General features: G+C 43.9%; 2 protein-coding genes and 1 pseudogene across 3 annotated transcripts; 2 read left to right on the forward strand and 1 right to left on the reverse strand.

Moving 5' to 3' along the window:
- Positions 1-379: 379 nt before the first annotated feature.
- Positions 380-6,515, forward strand: LOC106613521 (oxygen-dependent coproporphyrinogen-III oxidase, mitochondrial). Its single transcript, XM_014215866.2, has 6 exons — positions 380-1,038; positions 1,833-1,975; positions 2,215-2,325; positions 2,455-2,747; positions 3,139-3,389; positions 5,855-6,515. Exons 1-4 carry the CDS (start codon positions 662-664, stop codon positions 2,505-2,507), a joined length of 684 nt encoding a protein of 227 aa, XP_014071341.1. The 5' UTR covers positions 380-661; the 3' UTR covers positions 2,508-2,747; positions 3,139-3,389; positions 5,855-6,515.
- Positions 6,516-6,945: 430 nt separating this feature from the next.
- LOC106613522 (transmembrane gamma-carboxyglutamic acid protein 1-like) lies at positions 6,946-11,640 on the reverse strand (annotated as a pseudogene). Its single transcript, XR_006756893.1, has 4 exons — positions 11,534-11,640; positions 10,703-10,748; positions 10,022-10,185; positions 6,946-9,369 (listed from the first exon to the last, which is right to left on the reverse strand). The product of XR_006756893.1 is annotated as a transmembrane gamma-carboxyglutamic acid protein 1-like (transcript).
- Positions 11,641-16,784: 5,144 nt separating this feature from the next.
- Positions 16,785-26,569, forward strand: LOC106613524 (transmembrane protein 47). Its single transcript, XM_014215869.2, has 3 exons — positions 16,785-17,178; positions 24,104-24,244; positions 24,342-26,569. The coding sequence occupies exons 1-3, from the start codon at positions 16,953-16,955 to the stop codon at positions 24,518-24,520; spliced, it is 546 nt and encodes a 181-aa protein (XP_014071344.1). The 5' UTR covers positions 16,785-16,952; the 3' UTR covers positions 24,521-26,569.
- The last annotated feature ends 782 nt before the right edge of the window (positions 26,570-27,351 follow it).

A 27,351-nucleotide genomic window follows, 5' to 3' on the forward strand; every position in this document is an offset into this window, starting at 1 on the left:
TGCTCTAAAATGGTATTATGGACATGTTATTATGAGGAATTAAGTGCACGACTTGTCCTTGTGTTGTTTGAAATAGTGACATAAATAAATAAAGACCTATGTGGTATATTTTACTTCATGCTTTAATAACATGTGAATAAGAAAAGAAATCCATTAGTCATTATGCGACAATTATTCTATTCAAGGACTATCTTGGCAAAGAGCGGATAAGCAAAGAAAGGGGTTTCTTATCACGTTCTGGATAATAACGACGCGCCTACAGAAAAGCACTGGCTTGTGGGCCTTGCTGTTTGCTGTAATTTACTGTCAATGAAACAAACCTGCAAAGACTCATCGAGAACACCATTTCCCATGCCTCCTCGCTCGGTTCAAACCAAGAACACCCCCCCGGACCTCAGCGCACGGCTGTCTACTTGTGATTGTACTTTTCAGTTTTGCTAGATGGATGTCTACAAACTGTACATATTACATGGAGAGGACAGCTGGATAATTTACAAATCATGGCGACCATCGTTGTTTATTCCATGAACAGAACGGCGCAAACCACTGCGAGACTATGTTTTTTTTCTCCGTATTCAACGCGAGCTTCCATAGTGGACTCGCGCATATCTTTCTTCCATAACACTTCGGTCCGCAGGTTAACTCCGCTTCCGGGAGCGAGATGGGTTCCCAACGCTACTGGAGTGCGGATAATGTCCAACGGTACTGCAAATCGGCAACCGGGCGAACCAGGAGAGGCGCACTGCTGGTTGCTGGAGTAGCGGCGGCAGTGGTGGGTTTTGTGGCCAGCGCTAGTCACTTTCAGCGGGCTGAAATGGCAACCATGATCCCCAAAACCGAGGAGACGGAGATATCGGAGAAATGCAAGAAGTTCATGTCTCCGCCGTGTACCGACGTCAAAGTGCTGCAGCAGAAGAAAGAGGGAATGTGCACGAGGATGGAGATGCTGATCATGGAGACTCAGGCGGAGTTCTGCAGAGCGCTCGAGGAGGTGGACGGCGGCAAGTTCAAAGTGGACAAGTGGGAACGGAAAGAAGGCAAGTATCGCTCCCTTTGGCACGTGCCATTTGGCACACACAGCCCGTACCAACGCGCGTGGATAGTCCGTTAGGGACCCCAACCTAAGGCCAGAGCATCTTACCTATAGGTCAACGTAGACCTACACTATATGTTTGAACATTGCTGCGGGAACATGCATCCATTCAGTCACAAGGGCGTTAGTGAGGTCAGGCACTGATGTTGGGGAATTAGGCCTGGCTCGCAGTCTGCGTTCCATTTCATCCCAAAGGTGTTCGATGGGGTTGAGGTCAGGGCTCTGTGCAGGCCAGATGGGGAAGCATGATTCACTGCTCCAGAGTTCAACGGTGGCGAGCTTTACGCCACTCCAGCCGATGCTTGGCATTGCGCCTGGTGATTTTAGGCTTTTCATGCAGCTCCCGACGAACAGTTTCTTGTGCCGACTGCTAGAATTGTAGCAGTCGTTCAATCTTCTATGCGTAACAGTTGGGACAATTCTGAGTACGACACATTTCTCACCCCTGGATTGAGGTACATTTTCCCGAGCAATATCACGCTGGCTCCTCAGTGTCTTAATCTACACAGGAAGTCTGTCCGACTCCAGTGCGGCTGTAAACTAAGGTCGAAATCTATTCTGGCTAATCCAAAGGATATCCACCCTGGCCTTGTTTTTAAACTGAGCCCAACATCTACAGTAGCACCTTGCAACATTCTTCACCCATGCCATTGTCTCACTGTCTGTTTTTGTATAGCCTTATTAAGGTGCGTTAGTGTTTCTCTTTCTTTACTGTCTAACCTCTTGTGTCTGTATCGGATGGCGTGGGCATCAGCTGTGTGGTGCAGGATGGGAAGGTGTTTGAGAAGGCGGGGGTCAACTTGCCCGTGGTGTTTGGGAACCTGACCGAGGAGGCCGCCGAGCAGATGCGCAGCAGAGGGAAGGTTCTCAAAGGGAAAGATGGTGAGTGGCAGCCCTAGGTTAATCTCAACCTCATTCATTTCAGCAATGCTTTATGTTGTCTTGCAGTACCGTGTGTTACCTCATGCTACGTGTGTCACTCAAGACCAGAAATAGCCATTCGTGCCATTCCGGCAACCTAATGTGTTCAAGGAATCAGGATTGGATCCTTGAGTCAGACTGTGGTTGAGATGTGTATTACGGTATTGTATTGTATAATATTGTATTCTGTTCACTCCTAGGCATCCTGCCATTCTGTGCCATGGGCGTGAGCTCAGTCATCCACCCCAAGAACCCCCACATTCCCACAGTGCACTTCAACTACAGATACTTTGAGATAGAAGAAGAAGATGGTGAGTGTCAGGCTGTGACGTCATACCATTCAAGTGTTGGAGCTGAGATAATGAATGATGGCTCGTCTTCTCGTGTGTGTGTGTGTGTGTGTGTGTGTGTGTGTGTGTGTGTGTGTGTGTGTGTGTCAGTCCCAGGCACTAAACAGTGGCGGTACAGACCTGACTCCTACCTATGTCAATAAGGAGGATGGTGCTCACTTTCACAACAGTCTGAAGGACGCCTGTGAAAAACATCACCCCAAGTACTACCCCGACTTCAAAAAGTGGTACGACCCATATCGGTGACTTCATACAACATGTGGTAATGACTGGGTGGATCTCTGCTGTTCAACGGGGATAAGGTGTTTCTCGTCATGATCTTCAGCTGCTGAATGGCCATTTGTTCAGAGCTAGCGAATGACATTGTGTCAATGAACGGGAGGGTAAGTGAGTATGGATACTGTACATGGATGTGTGTGTCTGTGTTACTTTAATGGCTAGGTTCCTATAAGCTGTTTGCGTTTTACACATTGATACAGTGGTCACCCCCCCCCCGGTTACATTTTCATTGAGCGTAATCATATCTAATAACTACCTCTGTTGTTTAGTCATTGAAACCAGTAGCTCAAGATTTGTACCGTGTTTGAAATACCTGTAAAAGTACTGCATTGTACTAGTTATGCTGCAATTATGGAAATGAACATTGGTAACACTTGAATTGAACCCTGCTGGTATAAAAGCATGAGTATAACAAGTTATAAAGCAATATACAGTACCAGCGGGAAGGTATAATTCATGTGTTTCCATAACCTGCAACATTTTTTGGTCCTCAAGCTTAGTTTAATTCGAAGCATTCCTGCTACCTGCCGGTGTGACCGGTACTTCTACATCCGCCATCGTGGCGAGACGCGGGGCATCGGTGGCATCTTCTTTGACGACCTGGACTCTCCCAGCCAGGAGGCGGCGTTCAGCTTCGTTAGGAGCTGTGCCCAGACCGCGGTGCCCTGTTACCTGCCCATCGTCTACAAACACCTCAATGACCACTTCAGCCCAGAGGAGGACTGGCAGCAGGTGCGGAGAGGCAGGTGGGTACACATGAGAGGGTGTGGGTGTACCTAGGGCTGTGGCGGTCATGACGTTTTGTGATTGTCAAGCAAATAACAAACACATTTAGCATCTCCTGGCTTCCACACATAGACTACAAGCCACTGATGCAGACCTTTTTGGAACGTCTAATAAATCCATGACCTGCACTGTCACAATAAGTCCATTTATGTATTTTAGACACGTCTAAAGAAACATGATATGAAGAAAATGTAGTCTATTTCAGAAGAACAGAATGGCATGCTCCTTGTGGCATTGTTTTATATTTATTTTATAGTATGAAGAATACAATTGAACATAGCTGAATAAAATAGAAAGTATGTTTTCTCCAAAAGATTTGAGGGAGTGAGCACATGCCGCTATTCTGTGAGCGGTTAACAAAGAAACGGGTCTACCTATATGCTTAATTTAGAGTTATTTATGCAACTTTAGTTGTGATCAAAAAATATAGCCCAACGTTTGAATTTTTTATACATTCTAAGGCTGCATGATGCGACTCTGATTATTTGAAAAAAGTTGCTTGAAAAGGCATGAGCTCTGCTTTGTTTTTTGAGCAGGCTACACACACTACATCAGTCACTCATTCACAATTTGACAAGCACTTGCTAATACCTCGAATTTCCCTGCGGCATCCCCTTTGTGTAGCCGTAGTGTGTGTGTGTGTGTGTGTGTGTAGTACTGCGTACGGCCTGTGTGTGTGTGTGTGTAGTACTGCGTACGGCCTGTGTGTGTGTGTGTGTGTGTGTGTGTAGTACTGCGTACGGCCTGTGTGTGTGTGTGTGTGTGTAGTACTGCGTACGGCCTGTGTGTGTGTGTGTAGTACTGCGTACGGCCTGTGTGTGTGTGTGTAGTACAGCCTGTGTGTGTGTAGTACTGCGTATGGCTTGTTTGTGCGTGTGTGGTACTGTGTACAGCGCGTGTGTGGTACTGCGTACAGCCTGTGTGTGTAGTACTGCGTACAGCCTGTGTGTGTAGTACTGCGTACAGCCTGTGTGTGTAGTACTGCGTACAGCGTGTGTGTAGTACTGCGTACAGCGTGTGTGTGTGTAGTACTGCGTACAGCCTGTGTGTGTAGTACTGCGTACAGTGAATGCTCTAGGGCTTATTCAGAAGGCTTCTAATATGTTCAGGTAGAAATTATGAAGTGTTGAACTGAATAGACTGTCACAGAATAGGTACTGTAAATTCCGGACTATAAGCCGCAACTTTTTTCCCAGGCATTGAACCCCGCGGCTTAAACAATGACGCGGCTAATATGGATTTTTCCGGCTTTCAAAAAATTTTTCCAAAAAAAAAAACACATTCTGTGACGTGCTCAGTTTTTTGGCGGCATGAAGCTTTCATTAGACCAATGAAATTGCCGAACGGGTTAAGGTAAAACAACTTTTTTGTTTACTGTTTAGATTAAATCGAGCGCTCTCAACTTCCCATCATTCTGATTACGGTAGTCATTTTGTCACCCTCATCATGGCAAAGACACGGAGAAATGCATATGATGCAGCTTTCAAGTTGAAGGCGATTGATCTGGCTGTTGGAAAAGGAAATAGAGCTGCTGCATGGGAGCTTGGTCTTAATGAGTCAATGATAAGACGTTGGAAACAGCAGCGTGAGGAATTGACTCAGTGCAAAAAGACAACTAAAGCTTACTGCAATTTTTTTTATTTGTTACAAGCCGTGTTTCGTTAAAGCCTATTTATTTTTGTTACAAGCCGTGTTTCGTTAAAGCCTGTGTAAAGTTCATTTGTTTCAATGTACCGGTAGGCACCTTACGGCTTATTTATGTTCAAAATAATATATATTTTTTAATTCAGTGGGTGCGGCTTATGTTCAGGTGCGCTTAATAGTCCGGAAATTACGGTAGTCATGTCACCTCTGGTGTTATACCTGAGTCATAGCAACTCGTTTGGAGAGTGAAACGCTAATGTCTTCTAAATTAGCAAAGTGCTAGCGGGAAATGAGAGCTGGCTGCTTCCATTGAGATAAGCAGACATTGCTCAGTGACTTGCATCCCAAATGGCACACTATTCCCTACATAGTGCTCCATTTCTGTAATGACCTTCGTGATCACTGTTTTACAGCCTGTGTTCGTGGGGCGGCAGGTAGCCTAGTGGTTAGAGCGTTGGGCCAGTAACTGAAAGGTTGCTAGATTGAATCCCCGAGCTGACGAGGGTAAAAATCTGTCGTTCTGCCCCTGAACAATGCAGTTAACCCACTGTTCCTAGGCCGTCATTGTAATTAAGAATTTGTTGTTATTGCCTAGTTAAATAAAAAAAAAATAGCAGAGCCCTGTGGAACACACACGTCCCTCGTGGTTCGTACCATGACCGAGCTGCACCACAGCATCAACCAGAGCCCTGTGGAGTCATCTAGTATCAGCTGTGTACATTACATTTCTATATGCACTCACTGAAAAAGCCCCAGATTCATGCCGACTCTCTCTTCACAGGTGGGAGTACATGCATGAACCTCCTAAAGGTTCCCAGGAGGCCGATACGCCGGAGGTGTTACGAAACCCCAAGGAGTGGGTCTGACATGGGCGTTACCATGGAGATACCAACCTGACTCAGCCTTCAGAACAGGAGCCTACATGAGCTGTTGACTGGAACAGGAGCCCGTCCCTTTGCTTTGTCATTGGCCAACTCACCGCTGATGCGATTAGCTAGTTGTTACTGGAAAGTGCACCCTTGCCTTTATTGGGGCTAAGTGCCTTGTTCAAGGGCACAGACTGATTTTTTCCACCTAGTCGGCTTGGGGATTTCGAACCAGTGACCTTTTCGGTAACTGGCCCAACGCTCCCTGAACCCACTACCCCTTTGCCTTCCACGCAACTGCCTGCATTGCTTCGGTTAATATTTCCTGTGTCAGATACATGCTGTGTACCAACTGGTCTAGATTGGCTTGCTCTGCTAGTATAGGTTTCTCTCTAGCTACAGTCTGAGAGCCCTCTGGTCTCCAAGGCAACCCAGGGTTGTGTTCACCAGGCAAGGCACTTTGAAAGAGAATTCATGTTTCAAACCGACCCAGGACACAAAGGGAAAGTGGACTGAACCACTCAGGGTGTGTGATAAGCCATTGATGTAAAATATAATTAAAGATGTTATATCCTAGCATGTCTACAACATTTATTAAAATAAATTGAGGGGGGGGGGGATCAGCATAACCTGTGATTTTTCTGGTCTCAAACCCAGTACCTCATCGACTGCGCTAGACAATGTTTTTTTTTCTCTCACATAGGTCAGTTAGAAATGTGATTGTTTGGCAACCTGTGTTAATGCCCTCCATTCACCTCAAAGGCATTTTTCTATTTGACTCACCTGTAAACTATGCTCTGCCATCAATTAAGCCAGACTACTTCCTGAATGTTGACAAGGTCAGGGCACCAGGGCTTTAGAGAAACTTCCAGCCTTTTATAAAATAGAGAAATGTCCACAGGGTTGTTTTTGGACTGCAGAAGGACAAAGATGGTCCTCATCATGCTTTTCCATTTTCAAACTACAGAAACGTTTTGGATAAATTGAGGCACTGACAACCGCCCCGCATGTTTAAGTATTTTATTATAAATTACAATTCAAGCTCAGAACATATTCAAAGGTATTTTTTTTATTTTTTACATTTGCTTAAGGCGTAAAAACTGGATTTCTAAAGGTAACAGTACAATAAAATTGGCCCTGTCCAGAATTCCTTGCCCCTATTAACCTACATGTAGACCTGAAATGATTGAACAGGTGGAAGCAATTTAGCAACAATTCCACCTCGTCTGTATGTCACCACGTACTGTATCTTTTACATATTGAATCCTCAAGTGGGTAGGGGTTACTTCTGGACAGGGCCATATGGCGCATTCATGACAACTTGGAACCTCAAGTTAAAATTAACAATAGTTATTTGCGTAGGAGCTTTTTGTTGGTTGATTCTGGTACTTTCCAAGTGGGAAACTCGGGCCTCATCCTAGGCGTTTCAGTTGTCTTGAACGTACCAATAGACCATCAACATTTCCCAGTCACAGGTCAACAACAAAAAACAGTGCTCTCAATCTGTAATGTACATGTTACACAGGCCCCCGTACATTAGTTCTACAACTAATGGAGATACCAGTTCTACAACTAATGTACAACATATGGCACAATAGAAAGTTTTTGTAAAAATGTTATTACAAGCGTTGTCGAGACACTGCACAATTAGTGTGTAAACATTACTGTGCAGACAAAGGCCAGGATTCAAAAATTGGTAAAACGCTGTCGACAACGCACCTTTTAAAAAGGCAATGTTCCCTGCATCAACAAAACACTGGAGATGACGGCTTAATGGAAATGACTTTCAAATGGCAAGCGTACAAATAACGTGGAGAAGATTGAATCCCGGCCAAACTATGCGTTATAAATCAGCTGTACATCCTAAAGTGTGTACAGGACCACTGACGTATTATGATAACGAATATTAGGCAGATAGTTGCTGCTTAGGATGTCTGCAATTAGTCCCCCAGCTGCATAATTACAATGTAAAATAGACCATTGTATCAATGGGTGACATTGCTGAGTTGTGCTGAATAGACCCAAACAGACTGTCTTAGAATTCATTAGCAAATGGCTCAGTTTGAGCGTTAACAGAAAGTGCCTTCAGTCACGCCACGTATATCCACTACATTAGTGTCACTGCCGTTATCTGCAGGGGGGAAAAAAATAGAAGCACTCAAGTGCACTCTTAACACATGCTCACACACACACTGTCCATAGTGACTTAATACTGCATTTATCACCATGAGGGAAAATGGGCCGTCGCCGCTTCATATTCTGCTGCTTCCTGGCCCGTATTCCCTTGCAGGTCACTCCGCGCTCCATGCCAGCACAGCTCAGATAATGTCACTCCGAGAGACAGACATAGGCTTGCATCCCAAACTACCCTATACCATATTTAGTGCACTACTACCCATAGGGCTCTGGTTAAAAGTAGTGCACTGTATAAAGATAGAGGGTGCCATTTGGGACAGTCGTCCACAATTGATACGACGCTGGCATAGATCCAGTAAGTCTACGTGTATGTAGCCATATGTTTGGGTAAGCCAGTATTGGCTAAAACGACAGCAAACTATTCTGTCTCCTTATGCAAGCAAAATTGCTTGTTTTTTAACAATTCACTTCCTGAACATTCAAAATTCAAGAATTGTTCTCTCCTTATTTTTCCTTTTACGCCACGCAATTGTCATGCACCGTTCATTTGCGAGCCCCAAACCTCCAGGGTAGTCGTAACATAAATCTATGGTAGTATGGAGGAAGCTAAAAAAAAAAAAATACATTTTGGTTTTGTGAGATCAAACATTTGGTATCGTCTCTATCACTCAACTCCTATCCGATGGTCAGTGCAAGCGTCGACGTTATTGCATCCAGCAACTCTCCGTTAGTGTAGTAACAGTTAAAGGGAGGCGAGGTGTAGGCTGAGACCAGGAGGATGATATAGCTGGATGGGGGCTGGAGAGAGAGAGGAGGGGAGCTGGTGGGGCGTCGGGTAAGACAGGGCATTGGGCAGGGGGGGGGTTACTTCACTTCCCATGGCCAATGATGTCCTCATACTGAGGCGGCGGCTCTGTCTCTATGTGCACATCCGTGTGGCCAACCGCCTCCTCGTAAGACGGCGGTGGCTCTCCCCTGCTTCCCCTCGCAGACGTGACCTCCGAGCCCGGGTAGGCGGGGCTGCTGTGGACGCTGAGCTCGGAGTGGAAGTCCCGTCCCCACTGGTCCATGGAGACCACCGATAGGGTGGGGTCCCGGTGGGAGCCCCCAGGGCGGGGCTGCGCTCCGAGCGCTTACGGGAGTGGCAGCGCCACACAGTGATGGCCACTGCTGCGATGAGGAGGAGCACCAGGAGCAAAGGGAGGATCAGGTAGAGGGAGTGGACTCCGCCAACCACCGACTGCAGCCCGCCACTTGGGTTGCTCTCCCGCACATACTCCTCCCAGAACCGTTGCTGCAGCCAATCAGAGAGCTACATCAGACCAATTACTGGGCAGAATTATCAAGTCCTGGGCATTTAAAGTAACATGTGAAATCTACAAATGCCATTTGCAGCATTCTGAATGTCATACTCCAGAAAGCACACACGCATACAAAACAAAAACACAAAGCTGTCCGCACGTGTGCCTGCAGCACATCCCTCTGTGGGACGGACTGTGCATTCCCTGTCCTGACAATAGTTGCAGCAATGACCCTCTCCCTACTTAGCAGCACTCTCAGAGAGTCAGCTACCCTTCCTGCTGATTATCATCACTTCCTGAAAAGCAGGAACATGCCACAGGCCAGCACACTCGGAGTAGGATTACAAGTGTTTTTGTTATCGAGTGCGTGTGTGTCAATGAGAGAGCAATAGCGAGACAAAGAGCATTGTGTGTGCATCCGTGTGAGCGAGTGTTGCGTACAAGGTTGGGGTCAATTCTATTTCAATTCAGGAAGTAAACAAACAAAGGAGGTAAAATTTTCCTCAATGCTTCCCATATAAGAAACATTAAAACAAATGTAAAAAAGGAATATGAATTTCAGTTTACGTCCTAATTAGACTGAATTGAAATGGAATTGACCCCAACCCTGGATGCGCACGTGTGTTGCGTGCGCGTCTCACTCACAGTTTTCTCGTCGTTCTCAAAGGCCTCCCGGGCCTCCTCGTAGGTGCAGATCTCCTCCCTGCACTCTCTCTGGATGTTGCCCTGCCGGATCTCCTCTAGCAGGTAACTGTTGTCCCTGCGCTGCCGGCTCAACACTGAGTTGGCCAGGTCCGACGGCAGGAACACTGTCAGCGAGAGAGAGAGATGGAGGGAAGAGAAAAGAGCGAGAAGGGGGGGGGAAGAAAGAGAAAAAGTGATGAATGTTTCAAAAATGGTAGGGAGAGAACAGAGGACAAAAAGAAAGGCGGGAGAGATGCAGAGAGAAAAAGAGGCAGAGGATGAAACAAAGCTAGTAGAAAAACAGGGAGCTGCCTACTAACTGCATTTCTGTGTAAAACAAAAGCTTCTTTGATTAGGACGGACCAATCCTGGCCAGTATAAGTGAAACTAACTCTGGGAATCAAGAGAGGGGCACAGAGCGGCCCTCTGTTGGACTGATTTGGGACTCCATAGACAGGAACCATATTGTGTTGTAAAAACATGTGATTAGACTCACAGAAGGGAGAGTCGGCTAACATTTGTATTTTCCTGGACAAACCACAGTGTTGAGTAGTTGTTTAAACAAGGACCAGCCTTGCCGGTAGTGCATTTACGTAAATGTACATGCCGAAGGCCTCTGATCAGCCTAGAGAACAAACGTACCACTCCCCATGATTCCTGCTGGTCTGTTTGGGGTGGGTGATGGTGTCTGTTGGCAGAAAAAAAAAATTCACCAGAAACAGTCAGCATGTTTTTAACTGGGACAAAGTCAATGTGAGGAAACAGGACAATAGTAGTCCTAGTCATAAAAAAACAAAAACAAACAGGTGATTCAGACATTTAAAAGCATTCTACATATACGAACTATAATGTAGGCCTAGGCTCATAATTGCCACAGTGTTTTAGGCTGACGTTACTTTCCCCACAGAGCATCGGAGTTCGCGTAATCCTGTTATTCCTTCAACTCCCGACAGACGTATTAACGGAAATGGCCGTCACACACACACACAGTGTACTGTGAATTCCAGGCATCCGTGGCCAGCTAAAAACTGAATGACCGAACGCTGACCAGGGTTATACAGGAATGTTACCGCTACGTCCGAAATAGAACAGCAGCAGATATGTAACTAACAAAGCGCCGCCCGCCCTATTCCTTCCATCTCCTCAAAAAGCGACACGGGATGTGAATTGCGAAACCGTTATCAGAACAACAAAAAACTGCTTTCATCTTCGGCGATATTTAATCACAGCTGCCTGTGTGTGTGTGAACGGTGAGATGGACGACATCTGAGATTTGAAGCTGGCTGACGTTTAGCTCGCTGGCAATCGGATGATTTGTAACCATTTCGCTTGATTTGCTACATTGTAGGCTAAGGAGCGACTCCCCTATCGTTCCAATGAGCAAAGGTTTTCGTTAACCGCTTCAAGAACACACGTAAGATTCAAAGCATTTCTTTTTTAAACGAAAATGGTAAATCGTTTAACTTTATTTACCTGTTTCCTTCCCGAATGCTCTCTAAGCTCCACTAACGGCTCAATGGCCAAAATGTTTCTACGCACGCGTAAAAGCCTGTTGGATAGGCGTTTTTTTCCTTTTTTCCATTTTAAAGGGACAGGTGACTGGCATCAAATCCCTAGAAGGCTACGTGCTATTTCTACACAATATCATTATTTGTTTCACGTTATGTCGTTGGGAGTGTGCGGCAAGAATGAAAGAGACTGTGTAAGCTACTCACGGTGCACAGTTAGGCATCCTGGAGGTATGTGGACCACATTTTGGTAATGATTAAATGCACAAGGAAACGTTGCCTGTCAAAGGCATTGACTCCTGAGTCAATAGCAATCAATGCATGGAGTTTGGTCTTTAGGTTCCAATGTAATTACTGCAGTCTGTACTTGCTCTGGTACTTAGTTCACCATAGTCTAGGCCAGGGCTAAGAATTTTGTCATTTAACAAAATGTACTGAAATGACATATTATCTAAATGATCTCTTGAACGATAAAATAATAGATAGCACTGTACAATTTAAGATGGGTTGTTAGTCTCATCACACAGTAGCATCAGACTATCAATCAATTAACCTGAAGAGTTGACAGTGTTGTGACAAATTCAGGGGATGGCCCTGACCGGACTCGAACCAAGGTCCAACGGCTGTCAAGCCAATACCTTAACCATTATGCAAGAGGTCCGAAACCACTTGAGGAGGTTGCTAGGTGTTGGGTTAAGGTCACTACATTACCCCCTTCCTTCGGGAGATTGTGTCCCTCTCGTGTACACGCCTCTCAGATGGCCGCCTTTGCGCCATCCCACTTCTGACACCAATTTGGTGAAATCAGGGGGTACCCCTGACCGGGATTCAAACCCAGATCCAGTGACTGTCAAGCCAACACCTTAACCGTCATGCCAAGAGGTCCGAACCTCTTGGCGATGTCACTAGGCGCTGGGTTAAAGGTCCCTAAAATATTATAACATCCAATAGCACAACACCATTAACAAACACATTTACTGTATATTGATTGTAAATCTCTGGTATAATAGCTTAGATGTCCGACTGACAGACCCAAGGTTGTGGGTTTCAATCCTATTCAATCCGATCTCCTGAACTCACTGCACTGGTGTCAGAAGTAGGATGCCACTTCCCTGAGGCCATTGGAGGCGTGCCCAGGAGTCACATGAGTAACCAGAGATAGGGATGAGCGCTGGGCCAGGTATGTTTCCCAGACGATGGAGGTAGTGTAGTTGTAGCATCCTTAGTAGAACACCATCCACTTAGTAGGACTACAACACCAGCTGATCAAGAGGTTCAGATGTCTTGGTATACATGGCTTAGATGGTGGACTCATTCCAGTGGTGGGAAAAGTACCCGATTTTCATACTTGAGTAAAAGTAAAGACACCTTAAAAGAAAATGACTCAAGTAAAAGTCACCCAGTAAATTACTACTTGAGTAAAATAATAAAGTATTTGGTTTTAAATGTACTTAAGTATCAAAAGTAAAAGTATAAATCATTTAAAATGTCTTATATTGAGCAAACCAGACGACACACTTTTCTTGTTTTTATTTTATTTTACGGGGTCACAGTTCAACACTCAGACACAATTTACAAAATAAGCATTTGTGTTTAGTGAGTCTGCCAGATCAGAGGCAGTAGGGATGACAAGGGATGTTCTCTTGATAAGTGTGTGAATTAGACAATTGTCCTGTCCTGCTAAGCATTCAAAATGTAACGAGTACTTTTGGGTATCAGGGGAAATGTAAGGAGTAAAAAGTACATTATTTTCTTTAGGAATGTAGTGGAGTAAAAGTAAAAATTGTGAAAAATATACGTAGTAAAGTAAAGTACAGATACCCCAAAAAACGACTTAAGTAGTACTTAAAAATATTTTTACTTAAGTACTTTACACAACTTACTGATTCACACACAATTGTAGATTTGGATCTTGCTCAGGCTTACTGGCAAATTTTCTGCAATGTTGTGTGTGGTGTGTGTGTGTGTGTGTGTGTGTGTGTGTGTGTGTGTGTGTGTGTGTGTGTGTAGGACTACAACACCAGCTGATCAAGAGGTTCAGATGTCTTGGTATACATGGTGTGTGAGGGAGTGTGAGGGAGTGTGTGATGTCTCTTAGTGATGTGATTGATGTATTGTGTTGTTGTGGCTCAGGGGGCGTTGTGTTAGTGTGTGATGATCCACTCGGTGCCTTCTTGTTCCCCTGAGAGCCTCTTGATTAGAATCTGTAATCATCAGTGATTATGTAGAAAGACTTTGCCACGAGGCACAGTCGTCCTACAGTCCTAAAACACACAAAGGCACACACGGATGCAGGAACACACACACGCACACACACGGACTCACTAAATACAAATACAGATTTTTTTTTGTAAATTATGTTGTAGTGTGCCCCTGGCTGTCCATAAATAAATAAAAATGACAAATTGTGCTGCCTGGTTTGCTTAAAATAAGGAATTTGATGTATAGCATTTACTTTTTACTTTTACTCAAGTATGACAGGTAGGCCTACTTTTTCCATCACTGTATTTAAGTACATTTAAAACCAGATACTTTTATAATTTTACTCAAGTAGTATTTTACTTTGTGACTTTCACTTTTACTTGAGTGATTTTCTATTAAGGTATCTTTACTTTTACTCAAGTATGACAATTGAGTACTTTTTCCACCGATGCACACTTCTGCTTTATCTTTGATGGTTGAAACCCTATTAACTGGCTATGACCCAAATGTAGAGCGACATAAAGTCCTCTTTGTTGTCGAGTCATTTTTCCACTTCGGTTGTATTGGTTGAAACGTTTTGTGGCCTAAAAATAATACCCATATGCATTTTAATTGCAGTAGAGGTACAGCTAGGGTACAGCTTTTTATTTATTTATTTATTTATTATTTTTTACTTAACCAGGTAGGCCAGTTGAGAACAAGTTCTCATTCACAACTGCGACCTGGCCAAGATAAAGCAAAGCAGTGAGACACAAACAACAACACAGAGTTACACATGGAATAAACAAACGTACAGTCAATAACACAATAGAACAATCTATATACAGTGTGTGCAAATGAGGTAAGATTAGGGAGGTAAGGCAATAAATAGGCCGTAGTGGCGAAGTAATTACAATTTAGCAATTAAACACTGGAGTGATGGATGTGCAGAAGATGAATGTGCAAGCAGAGATACTGGGGTGGAAATGAGAAAAAACAAATAATAACAATATGGGGATGAGGTAGTTGTATGGGCTATTTATATGTGGGCTATGTACAGGTGCAATGATCTGTAAGCTGCTCTGACAGCTGATGTTTAAAGTTAGTGAGGGATATATGAGTCTCCAGCTTCAGAGATTTTTGCAATTTGTTCCAGTCATTAGCAGCAGAGAACTGGAAGGAAAGGCAGCCAAAGGAGGAATTGGCTTTGGGGCTGACCAGTGAAATATACCTGCTGGAGCTCGTGCTATGGATGGGTGTTGCTATGGTGACCAGTGAGCTGAGATAAGGCGGGGCTTTACCTAGCAGAGACTTATAGATGACCTGTAGCCAGTGGGTTTGGCGACGAATATGTAGCGAGGGCCAGCCAACGAGAGCATAGCGGTCGCGGTGGTGAGTAGTATATGGGGCTTTGGGGCCAAAATGGATGGCACTGTGATAGACTACATCCAGTTTGCCGAGTAGAGTGTTGATGGCTATTTTGTAAATGTCATTGCCGAAGTCAAGGATCGGTAGGATAGTCAGTTTTACGAGGGTATGTTTGGCAGCATGAGTGAAGGATGCTTTGTTGCAAAATAGAAAGCCGATTCTAGATTTAATTTTGGATTGTAGACGCTTAATGTGAGTCTGGAAGGAGAGTTTACAGTCAAACCAGACACCTAGGTATTTGGGGGGGGGGGCAGGAGAAACCAATGAATTCTGGGATGTTTCTTTTTAACTTGTCACAAAATATGAAATTCAAAATGTCTAATCAAACTCCAGTCTATGATCACATTAGACTGTAGATTAAAATGAACACTTAACACATCACCTATAGGTCTAACAGCCTACATGGGAGTGAAATTAACCATGAATCATATCAAATAATTTCACTCGTCAGAAAACCCCCATGTTCATTGAATGGTGCGGCAGGTAGCCTAGCGGTTAGAGCGTTGGGCCAGTATTTTTTTCAAAAAGTTACTGAAAATGTATATTTCCGTTAGTTTATCATACTACGCCATCAAAATGTCATGAATTCTAACCACTTTTAAATGGACATATCCGTAACTTCAAAGCTCACTACATCGAATCACCATATTAAAGAGAGAATGAGAACGTTACCAACTGTAGTAACTTTGATGAGATGGTGATTGGGGCTAAACAAGTGTTTGGCGTTTGGCAGTCTAAATTCAGTGTAGTTGTCTTCAACTGCCATTTCCCGAAATCAGACTCTTCCCACACACACTCCAACAAAATTTTCTCTCAGCCTCAGAAGCATCTGCATTCACCAAATGTTGTGTGGGTATCCTTAGACTTTTTCTCCAGACGTATACATCGGGAATTGTTGATATGGCATACAATTTTTAGACAATTTATTCATTTTTTTGTTGTTGACAAAAATGGATTTTAGGTAGGCCTTTTAGTATATTACAGATATAGAAACATGAACGTGTATTTATCCACAATCTGCTATGTATAAATGCGGTCTTGGAGTGTTTTAACAAAATAGAAGAAAATATTTAAACTGACTTCATCCAGTGTCTAGAATTTTTCGTTTGCATAATATGCAAATATGAGCATAATTGTATTTGCATGATATGCAAATATGAGTATATTTTATGAATTATCGCCTAATTTGTATATTTTAATACAACATTTCTGAATAATTGCAATACCAAAAAAGCTATATGTGTATCTATATTCAACTGGTAAAAGTTGATTGTGATAGGATTAGGCTAAAGGAAAATTACCTTGTTAGGGTGTGGTGCCTGGCCTTAATTGCCTCAAAGTTTCAAATGTGTGTAGGAGTGGGACAGACTTTTCCCCCTATATAAATATATATATATATATATAATACCGAATTACTGGATACTTCCTTGAAGAAATAAGAATCGGTTAGGTTCAATTATAAAAAATAAGATGACATACCCCCTGTTTCCTTCTGAGAGAAAGGGAGAGAGAGTGAGAGAAAGGGAGGGAGAAAGAGTGAGAGAAAACGGGAGGGGGGGGAGTGACCCTGCAGGTGCCGCTCTGTGATATTTCAGCAATGTGCAGTGCAGTCACATCAGCAGTTGTGGTACGGCTGCAGTAGCGTCCCTGACGCGCAGAGGCTGCCCACTCTCCATACCGCGGGGGATAATCCCCAAATTCTTGGTTTGCGACCCAACCGCAAACCCACGATCCTCGGAGAAAGATACTTTTGTTTAGCACCCCATCCGCCATCCATGGCTTCATCTGGGAGTGGAATTGAGGAAGTGCGCGTGTCGGCGTTGACGCCCCTTAAATTGGTGGGCTTGGTGTGCGTCTTCCTCGCGCTCTGTCTGGATGTCGGGGCTGTGTTGAGCCCCGCGTGGGTAACGGCGGATAACCAGTACTACCTGTCTCTGTGGGAGTCCTGCTGGAAGCCCCTCACCTCGGACACATGGCAGTGCAACACAACACTCGAGACTGGTGAGAGAGACCTTCCTCATGCGTACTAAAGTCAACAGTTATTACTGTGTTTTAACTGTTCAAATTGACCGTATGCATTTAAATTGTGTTTGTGATTAGGGAAAATGTGATAGGGTTCTATTTTGGGGGATCTTTTTGGTACCCACAGTTATATTCAAAGCATCCATTGAGATGCATATTAATTCAGAAATGACAATGGGGCCCCTGCTGCTGAGTCCACTGGTGCATCAGCACAAACATTGTTTTTCTCTCTGCTCAGTAACAATTTATGATGGGGCTAAAAGGAAATAGCAAGAGCATCATTTTCTCAATATAGATTTTCCCCATTCCCCATTTAAGATGTGTGCACTTTAAAACAGCGGTATTTTCTCCGTTTTAAAATAGTTTATTTCAAAGTAGTACTTATAATATAATCATGTGAGACTTTATAAAGTTCTCAGTTACCCTCTTTTCTATTTGCCCAGCGTGCCGCTAAATGATGTGTGTATTTTGCCTTGCGAGCGGTGGTCCAGCTGGGGTTTTATTGGGCTTTTGTTGCCGACAAAATCAGCCATTGTTGGGGTTCCTCCGCCGGCCATAGAGCAAGGGAAACTTTGAGAACCGATCTCTTCCCAGAGATTCAAATATCCTACCGGGAGATAAGTGTAACCAGGGCAACAAGTGCCGTATTCGAGAAATGCTGTGTTTCTCTCTGAAAAGGGGACTTATTTTTCATCCAGCTCAGAAGCTTTTGTAGAGACAATCTGTATTTCGATTATTCCACCACGTGTGTTTAATGTGTCTTTTTTATCTAGTTATTTTTGGCCTGCTGATTGTTGTCCTGTGTGTTGTGCAGGCAGAAAGTACGTTTTTTTTTTGTTTGTCTGACAACACTGTTTTGTGTCTGTGATGAGTCACTGAAGGTCATTTTGTCCCTGCTTCTTAATACTGTCACTCTGACACAAAAGTGCAGCTTGGTTCCTTATAAAGACATGGAGTCTCCATGTCGGCAGCAGCCAGCATACCACATTAACTGCACACAGCAAACTGCTAATATTGTCAGGCTAGCCTTGCACTAGGCTTACGTGTTGATTTGACTCACAGTAATCAGTCAGTTTCTTCTCCCAATATCCAGGTTTTCTCAGTGTCATGCCCAGGACATTAAACAAATTGTGTTAGTGTTGAAATGACCAGGTTGGTACACTCAAATAATGAGTTCTGCAGGGTTGTTGTGCATAGATGCGCATGTTTGTTGATGTCCTATTTGTCTGTGCCAGAGAACATTCTGTTAACATGGAAATGGGTGACGTTTGGATATTACACTCAAGCACACACCCGTTTTCCCTTTTTTTTTTATTACCCTCTCTGTTATGCTGCACACACAGGGCAGAGGTCGGGTCAGATACAAAACATGCAGGGGTTGACACAGTCTCAGGAATATGGAGTGTCTCTGTGAGAACATTTTGTGCTGATGCCAGTCCAGCGAGAGGGGCGCAACGAATGTGGAGCGAGTGTGTGAGCACTACGCAGGCAGTACTCATCATTATTAGCACTGCTTCTAGTTCAGTCAGAGGTGATGATGGGGGGAATATGAGACTCAGGCTGCATCCCAAAATGGCACCATATTATTCCCTACCTACACTCTGAGAATAAAAGGTGCTATCTAGAACCTTAAAAGGTTCTTCAGCTGACCCCATAGGGCAGGGATCATCAACCAGATTCAGCTGCGGACCGTTTTTTTCTTGAGAGGATGGTCAGGGGGTCGGAACATAATTACAGATCATTTGTAGACTGCAAATTGACTGTAAGAAGCCCAAACAGACAAAAAATATAATCATTTCAAACCTTGCTTACATTTGTATATGATCGCATACACTCATTTATTAGGTACACCCATCTAGTACCGGGTCGGACCCCCCTTTACCACCAGAACAGCCTGAATTATTCGGGGCATGGATTCGACAAGGTGTCGAATCCATGTTGGTCCATGCAGGGATGTTGGTCCATGCTGACATGATGGCATCATGCAGTTGCTGCAGATTGGACTGCGGCACATTCATGCTGCGAACAGCCCGTTCCATCTCATCCCAAAGATACTCTATTGGGTTGGAGGTCTGGGGACTGCGCAGGCCACTCAAGTAAACTGAACACACGGTCATGTTCCTGGAACCATTCTGAGACAAAACATGCTTTGTAAACTGTAGCCATTAAGGGATGCACCTGGTCAGCAACAATGTTCAGATATGCTGTGGCATTCAAACGTTGCTCAGTTGGTATCAAGGGACCTAACGTGTGCCAGGAAAACATTCCCCACACAATTACACAAACGCTACCAGCCTGGACCGTTGACAGGGCAGGATTGGGTTTATGCCAAATTCTGACTCTGCCTTCTGAATGAAGCAACAGGAACCAGGATTTGTCGGACCGGACCAGGAAATGTTTTTACACTCCTCAGTTGTCCAGTGTTGGTGATACCGTGCCCACTGGAGCTGCTTGTTTTTAGCTGATAGGAGTGGAACCCGGTTCTGGTCGTCTGCTGCAATAGCCCATCCGTGACAAGGACCGACATGTTGTGTGTTCCGAGATGCCGTTCTGCACACCACTGTTGTACTGTGACGTTATTTGCTTGCCATTCTCCTTCGACCTCTCTCATCAACAAGCTGTTTTCGGCCACAGGACTGCTCCTGACTGGATGTTTTTTTGTTTCTCGCACAATTCTCAGTAAACCCTAGATACTGTCGTGCGTGAAAAAAATCATCCGCGGGCCACATTCTGCCTGCGGGCCCGCCAGTTGGGGTACCCTGCCATAGGAGAACCCTTTGAATAACTATTTTTGGTTCCAGGTAGAATCCTTTTTGTTCCAGGTAGAACCCTTATCAGTTCCTTGTAGAACAACAAGTAATCTAACAATTCCCCAACAACTTCCTAATACACACAAATCTAAAAGGGTGAATGAGAATATGTACATATAAATATATGGATGAGTCGGCCATAGGCAAGGTGCAATAGATGTTATAAAATACAGTAGATACATATGATATGAGTAATGTAAGATATGTAAACATTATTAAATTGGCATTATTTAAAGTGGCATTGTTTAAAGTGACTAGTGATCAATTTGTTAAAGTGACCAGTGATTGGGTCTCCATGTAGGAAGCAGCCTCTCTGTGTTAGTGATCGCTGTCTAGCAGTCTGATGGCCTTGAGATAGAAGCTGTTTTTCAGTCTCTCGGTCCCAGCTTTGATGCACCTGTACTGACCTCGTCTTCAGGATGGTAGCGGTGTGAACAGGCAGTGGCTCGGGTGGTTGTTGTCCTTGATTATCTTTTTGGCCTTCCTGTGACATCGGGTGCTGTAGGTATCATGGAGGGCAGGTAATTTGCCCCCGGTGATGCATTGTGCAGACCATACCACCCTCTGGAGAGCCTTGCGGTTGAGGGTGGTGCAGTTGCCGTACTAGGCTGTGATACAGCCTGACAGGATGCTCTCGATTGTGCATCTGTATAAGTTTGTCAGGGTTTTGGGTGACAAGCCAAATTTCTTCAGCCTCCTGAGGTTGAAGAGGCGCTGTTGCCCATTCTTCACCACACTGTCTGTGTGGGTGGACCATTTCAGTTTGCCTGTGATGTGTACGCTGAGGAACTTAAAACTTTCCACCTTCTCCACTGCTGTCCCGTCGATGTGGATGGGGGGTGCTCCCTCTGCCGTTTCCTGAAGTCCACGATCATCTCCTTTGTTTTGTTGACGTTGAGTGAGAGGTTGTTTATTATCTATGCATAGTCACTTTACACCTACCTACATGTACATATTACCTTGACTGACCTGTATCCCCGCACATTGACTCGGTACCGGTACCCCCTGTATATGGCCTCGTTATTGTTATTTTATTGTTGCCCTATTATTTTTTGACTTTAGTTTATTTAGTCAATATTTTCTGAACTCTTATAAGGCTTGTAAGTAAACATTTCACGGCCCTTTCATATTTCAAAATAGTTGGGAAGAGATTTTTGACGTACCGATTCCATGGTACAGGGTGTATGAGTTGATATATAAAACGACACAAGATTCAAGTCTTTCCAGCCAAAATGATTATATATAATTCTTGCCACCAACAAAATGTTGAATATTTGGGGCATACAATAATCGAAGCTCTGCAGATTTTGTTGTGAGGATACAGAATCAATAGACCATTTGTTTTGGTATTGCCCTCAGGTAGCCTGTTTCTGGTCTCAGGTTGTTTTCTGCATTGTTCTTTTCTGGGGGGGGTCTGTGGGGGGTCTCGGATTGTTGAGGGGCAGCTCTTGGGGAACTGTGAGAGGGTCTTGGAGGGCCGGTGGCTGATGGATCGCTGGTTCGGGTCCCCGTTTTTTGACCTTGTGGGAGATCTGTCGATGTGACCTTGAGCAGGGCGTTGACCCTGGTTGCTTCTGTGGGTCGCTCTGGATGTGAGTCTGTTAGATGACTAATGTGATGTAGTTGTTGACCGTCTTCACTACAAGTATATTGTATGTTTTTAATATTCTTTTTACAATTTTGTTGTATTTGGCGCATGTGACAAATAAAATTTGATTTGATTTTCCAACAATGCAGAGTTAAAGATAAATATATATATTTTTTTATAGAAATAGTGACACGATAAATAAATACAGTGAATAACGAATAACAATAACGACTAAAATAACCCTTTCCACAGAAGGGGAAAGAAAGGGTTCTACCTGGAACCAAAAAGGGTTCTCCTTTGGCAGTGTTTCCAAACTCCGTTCCTCGAGTACCCCGGACAGCACACATTTTAGTTGTAGCCCCCGACGAAAACATCTGATTCAACTTCTCAAAGGCTTGACGATTAGTTGACAAGTAGAATCAGGTGTGCCTGTCCGGGACCACAACAAAAATGACACATTCCCTCTACTGTCTCAGGCCGAGAGGGGCCCTGAAGGCCAATACAGATTTTTCGATTAACAGGGACGGCTGCTCCTGAAATACATACAGAGAGATGTAATTACCGATCAGATTGGATCTTGCATATCACCATTTCCATCTGTCATCATACAGGACCTAGGTTGCATCCTAAATGGGACCATATTCCCTATATAGTGCACTACTTTTGACCAGAGCTCAAAAGTAGTGCATTGCATAGGGAATAGGGTGCCATTTGTGACTCAACCCCAGATTAATAGTTAGCCCTTCCTGTCCTTCAAGCACTGAGACTTCTGGCTGTATTTCTCGCACAGAACATGTGGGTCCGTTCCAAATCTCTGAGCTGCTGAGATGAGTTTCTGTATCCTGCTGTTACACAACTGATACAGACTGATAAGAACCGCAGTAGCTCCTGCAATTTCAGTTGCAGTCTGATAGGGAAAAATGACCAAAATGACTAGAAGATGATTAGATACAGACAAACACGAGTTAGTGTAGCTCCTGCGGTCGGAGAGGCAGCCAGTGAGGTGGCTGCAAATGAGAGGTCAATGGTCATTCCAAGTCAGTACAGCATGTTATGAAAGCACTGAGGCCGCAGGGAGCTCTGCGTTTTGTGGGTTCCCTCCAGCTTCCTGTGATGGATGACGGGACCGTTTTTTAAACTCTAAATCGTAGAAGCCATATTTGGTCAAAGAAGTGAATGTTTGTTTATGTTCGAGCAGCTCGGCCTATGGAATGAATTTCCCCATGACAAGGATTGGAACTGTAGTTTAAGCGGCTTACACGCTGTCACATTCTCTCATTGTCGAATGGTTTGATGGTTCTCGCATTGCTATAGAGGGGAAATAATTTGCCGTGCATCAACCAGTTTAGCTGTGATTGTAATGAACATTGTGTGATTACCTTTTTGATCTGCCTTTTTCTTTATGTCTAACTATGAGCATATTTTACAATTAGAAACCAAACCCTTTCTGTGATGGTATTTACTTTGTTAACATATATTTCTAAAAGGTAATCAACCACCCCATCATAACATCCCTTGTTTGTTTACATACACCATTTCCCCACCCAGAGTCTAGATTGTTACTCCCAACAATTATATAGTTATATCACTCAGCAGTCCATCAGTCTTGATAGCCCACTCAGTCTACTAAGATGATGTGCCTAGAAGCCAGTATACCCCCCCACACAGTCTAGCCTGTTAGATAAGAGTGTCCAGCAGCTAGCTATGTGAGACTAAGCTTGTTTAACATTCTATCGCAGGGTGAAGTTGGCCCAAGTAGATGCTGATCTTGGGTCATTGGGTCATTTTGCATTTCCCCCACTTATGGTAGATCTGATCCTAGATCTGATCCTAGATCTGCACAGAGGGGAAACTTCACCACGGAGCACGTTGTATCCCAGCTTTCTCCCCAAATACCGCCTATTACATTCTATAGCATTTCTTATCCTTTATTCCTCAACCCACCAACATTTTTATTCTACCAAGATGGTTTTTTTATTCCATACATGCAGAGAAGTGGATCAATATAGTAGACCTAGCTAGTAGCTCTCTCTCTCTCTCCTTCTCACCCCCCCATCCCTGTTAGTATTCCAGCCAGTGCTATTTCTAGTCTCTACTTTAGTTGAATGTTTTGCAGTTCTGCTGAATGAAACGCTGAGACTGCTGCTGATTTTGCATCGGGCAGTCAGGATGGATACCTATTACCGGAGTCGCCCAGATAATTGCTTTGTCTACTTCTGCTGCTGCACTGGTATTCATTAAGGAGCCTAGCAGTGAGAGTGTGTGAGAAAGAGAGAGCGTGCGTGTGTGTGTGTGTGCGAGAGAGAGCGAGAGAGAGAGACAGAGAGAGAGAGAAAGTATGCGTGCATGCATTTGTTCGTTTTCGTCCATTCTGCTGTGTTGGGCAAAGATCTGATTTTAGTGCAGGGTTAACATTCTTGCGCCATACGCCACACTGTAAACATGGATCACTAGGCTTATAACCCCCCACGAAAACATTTTCTCTCTCTCTCTCTGTCTCTCTCAGACTGGCAGATTGCCACGCTGGTCCTGTTGCTGGGTGGTGCAGCCCTCATCCTGTTCTCCTTCCTGGTGGCCCTAGTGTCAGTGTGGGTCGGCTCCAGGAGCCACTGCTACAGACCCATCGCTGTCATGCTGTTCGCTGCAGGTACGTTATTGAATCTGCCTTATTCTCTCCTTTTCCGTGTCATTTTCATGTGCTCCATTTCTCTCCTTCACTCCCATTCCTCCTCTCTCCCTAACAGTGGTGCTCCATGTCTGCAGTTTGATCCTCTACCCTGTTAAGTTTATTGAGACGGTCAGCCTGAGGATATACCACGAGTTCAACTGGGGCTACGGCCTCGCCTGTGGGGCCACCATCTTCTCTTTTGGAGGGGCCATCCTCTACTGCCTCAACCCCAAGAACTATGACGACTACTACTAAACCCTGCAACATTAGAGAGGAGGAGAGGCCTCTACACAACTTCATGTTCCCCCACACTCACTGTGATAGCAGCTGAAACACTGAACTTTATAGAACTGGTAGAGAAAACACATGTTCACACACATCGATTGGAGAATCAACAACAGTAGTGTCTGTCTATACATTCAAACCTTTACAATACTGTACTATACCCGACTTAAAGGGACACGGTATAGCACAGTATGACCTTGTGGTCTCCACCGGCATCTCTGCCTGTGTTGTAACCGACATCTGCCATAGGCTAAGTGGTGAGGCTAAAGAGCCAATCAGTTCAATGGAATACTAATTACCAATCAGATTCATCAGTGAAATCATGTCCACATTCTGAGCCAACAGTAGGTCCCCTTTAATATAATTCCTACTGGAACTCCAGTAGGAATTGGCAGCGCAATGCTTTGTCATGAATAAACCACAGAGAACAGATGGATTAGCTGATCTCATACAGAGACAAGAGGGAGGAGAAGGGACAGCCGAGAGTGACGGACACACAGACCAATCAGAGAGCAGAGGGATGGGCCAGATGGACAGATTGATCTTGAGGAGGAAAGGAAGGTGACTCACCTAAGAAAAGGAATCAAGGATGCATGACATCGCCCCCACTCATATATGTGATTACCTTTGCTTGTGCCTTTATTTAATCTGTGCCAATCTAAAAGAAGATTGGATGGGTTAAGGCAGGCAGCATAGAGTCATTTGCTTTTACCTATACTGCTCCTCTAGATCAGTGCAGATGAAGGGAAGGCAAAATGTGTAGAATTGCAGAAAATGAGTTGTAAAACTCTTTCTCTCCACCCATGGAAAAATGAGTAGAATTGCATGAAATTTGTTATAAAATTGCTAAATCTTCTCTCCGCCCCATGGCAAAATGTGTAGAATTGCAACAAACTTGCTTTAAAACTGCAACATTTTCTCTACGCCCCATGGCAAAATTTGTAGAATTGCAGGAAATTGACTCGAAAACTATATTTTTTTCTCTCCACTGTCAAGAGGGAACGCTAAAATGCTCGCAAAATTTCGTCTCTGACTGCCTGTGTGGGTATGGATGTGGATGTGGGTACGCAGACCTGCGATCCACTGCTGCTCCTCATGATGAGTTCAGATTTTTTTGTGGCCCCCAACCCTAATCTAAAACCAACTGCACACAGCGGCCTAACCCCATCTGTGCCTGCTTCGAATAGCAGCAGTTGTATGATATGTAAATAGAGTAGTTAGAGGTGCTTTCGTGTGGTAAATGGATTTCTAATACAGTAAATTAGAGAAGTAGTAGTAGTTTATTTAAAGGGACAATGTGCAAATAAAAACACATTTCAGACAGTGAAATATGATGCTTGCACCAGAATACGCTCAACACAGCTAATTTTAATCCACAGTCCCTAACTAAGCAATACGAAATACATAAACATACCTAAATACACACACATCACTCATACAGTAGTATAGTATGATATAACACAGGGGTGTCAAACTCATTCCACGGAGGGCCAAGTATCTGGGTTTTTGTTTTTTCCGTTTAATTAAGACCTAGACAACCAGGCGAGGGGAGTTCCTTACTAATTAGTGACCTTAATCCATCAATCAGGTACACTCGGCCCTCTGTGGAATGAGTTTGACATATGTGATATAACAGATTAAAACAAATACAGGAAACATAAAATACAACAACTAATAGAATAAATACATCAAACAAATTGAGACTTTTGTGCATTAAGAATTAGTCAATGTGTGCAGGATTGATGCGCCTTGATCCATGCTTTGACCTCCATGGAGGATTTAAAGTCGCTAGTGCTTCTTAAGGTAGACGGGCGGGAATTCCATTTTCTGATGCCTGAGGTGGAGAATGCTGACTTTCCAAAGGTGGTTTTCCTTTTAGGAATGACACAGTCTCCTCTTGTTGAGGTTCAGGTAGCTGCTGTTTTGTTCAGCAACCTGGTCTCAAACCATTTTGCTTTATTCTGTATGCAAGTCCGTGACACTCCATTTAGAATCATATAAAATTTGATATGTTTGATATGTTGGGTTTTGTGTGGTATGTATTAATTTGTGGATGTCCATCACCCATTTCGTACAATATGTTACAAATTCTAGCTAGGTGGCTAACGTTAGCTAGACTAGGGGTTTGGGTTAAGTTTAGGAGTTAGGTTAAAGGTTAGGGGAAGAGTTAGCTAAAAGGGTTGAGGTTAGGGTTGGGGGAAGGGTTAGCTAACATGCTAAGTAGTTGCAAACTAACCTAAAAAGTTGTAAGTAATTGAAAAGTTGCTAATTAGCCAAAATGGTCCATGATGAAATTCTAACACACAACCTTTGGGTTGCTAGATGTTCGCATTAAACACCCACCCAACCACCCTACTTTTTGCCTTAAGTAACCATCTGTTTTATGTAACCATATCAAGCGTAACATATCATACTCATTTCAGTGTCCCAAATTTACATGTATTATGTTACGCCTAGTCTGAGACCAGGCTGTGTTCAGAGCTTAATATGACAAAATCTTTCAGAGGTGGGGGTGCAACATAGTTGATAATCTTATAAACTAGACCGACAACTGAGAAAACAAAGTTGTCCAAATTGAACAGATTGTATTTGGGGTGATTTCTATGGTGATGGTAATGTGATTTCCCATCAAGGATCTTCAGTGCTTGTTTATATAGAGATCGAAGGGGCTTAATTTATGTTTCATTGACCTGAGGCCAGCTAGTTATACAATAGGTGAGAGAAGATCATTGCATGTAAATTCATCTTGGCTGCCACCGTAGAATGAGTTCCTGATGTATCGGAAATTTGAAAGACTTATA

The sequence above is a fragment of the Salmo salar genome, chromosome ssa10 (genome assembly GCF_905237065.1).
Source record: "Salmo salar chromosome ssa10, Ssal_v3.1, whole genome shotgun sequence".
Lineage (NCBI taxonomy): Eukaryota > Metazoa > Chordata > Actinopteri > Salmoniformes > Salmonidae > Salmo > Salmo salar.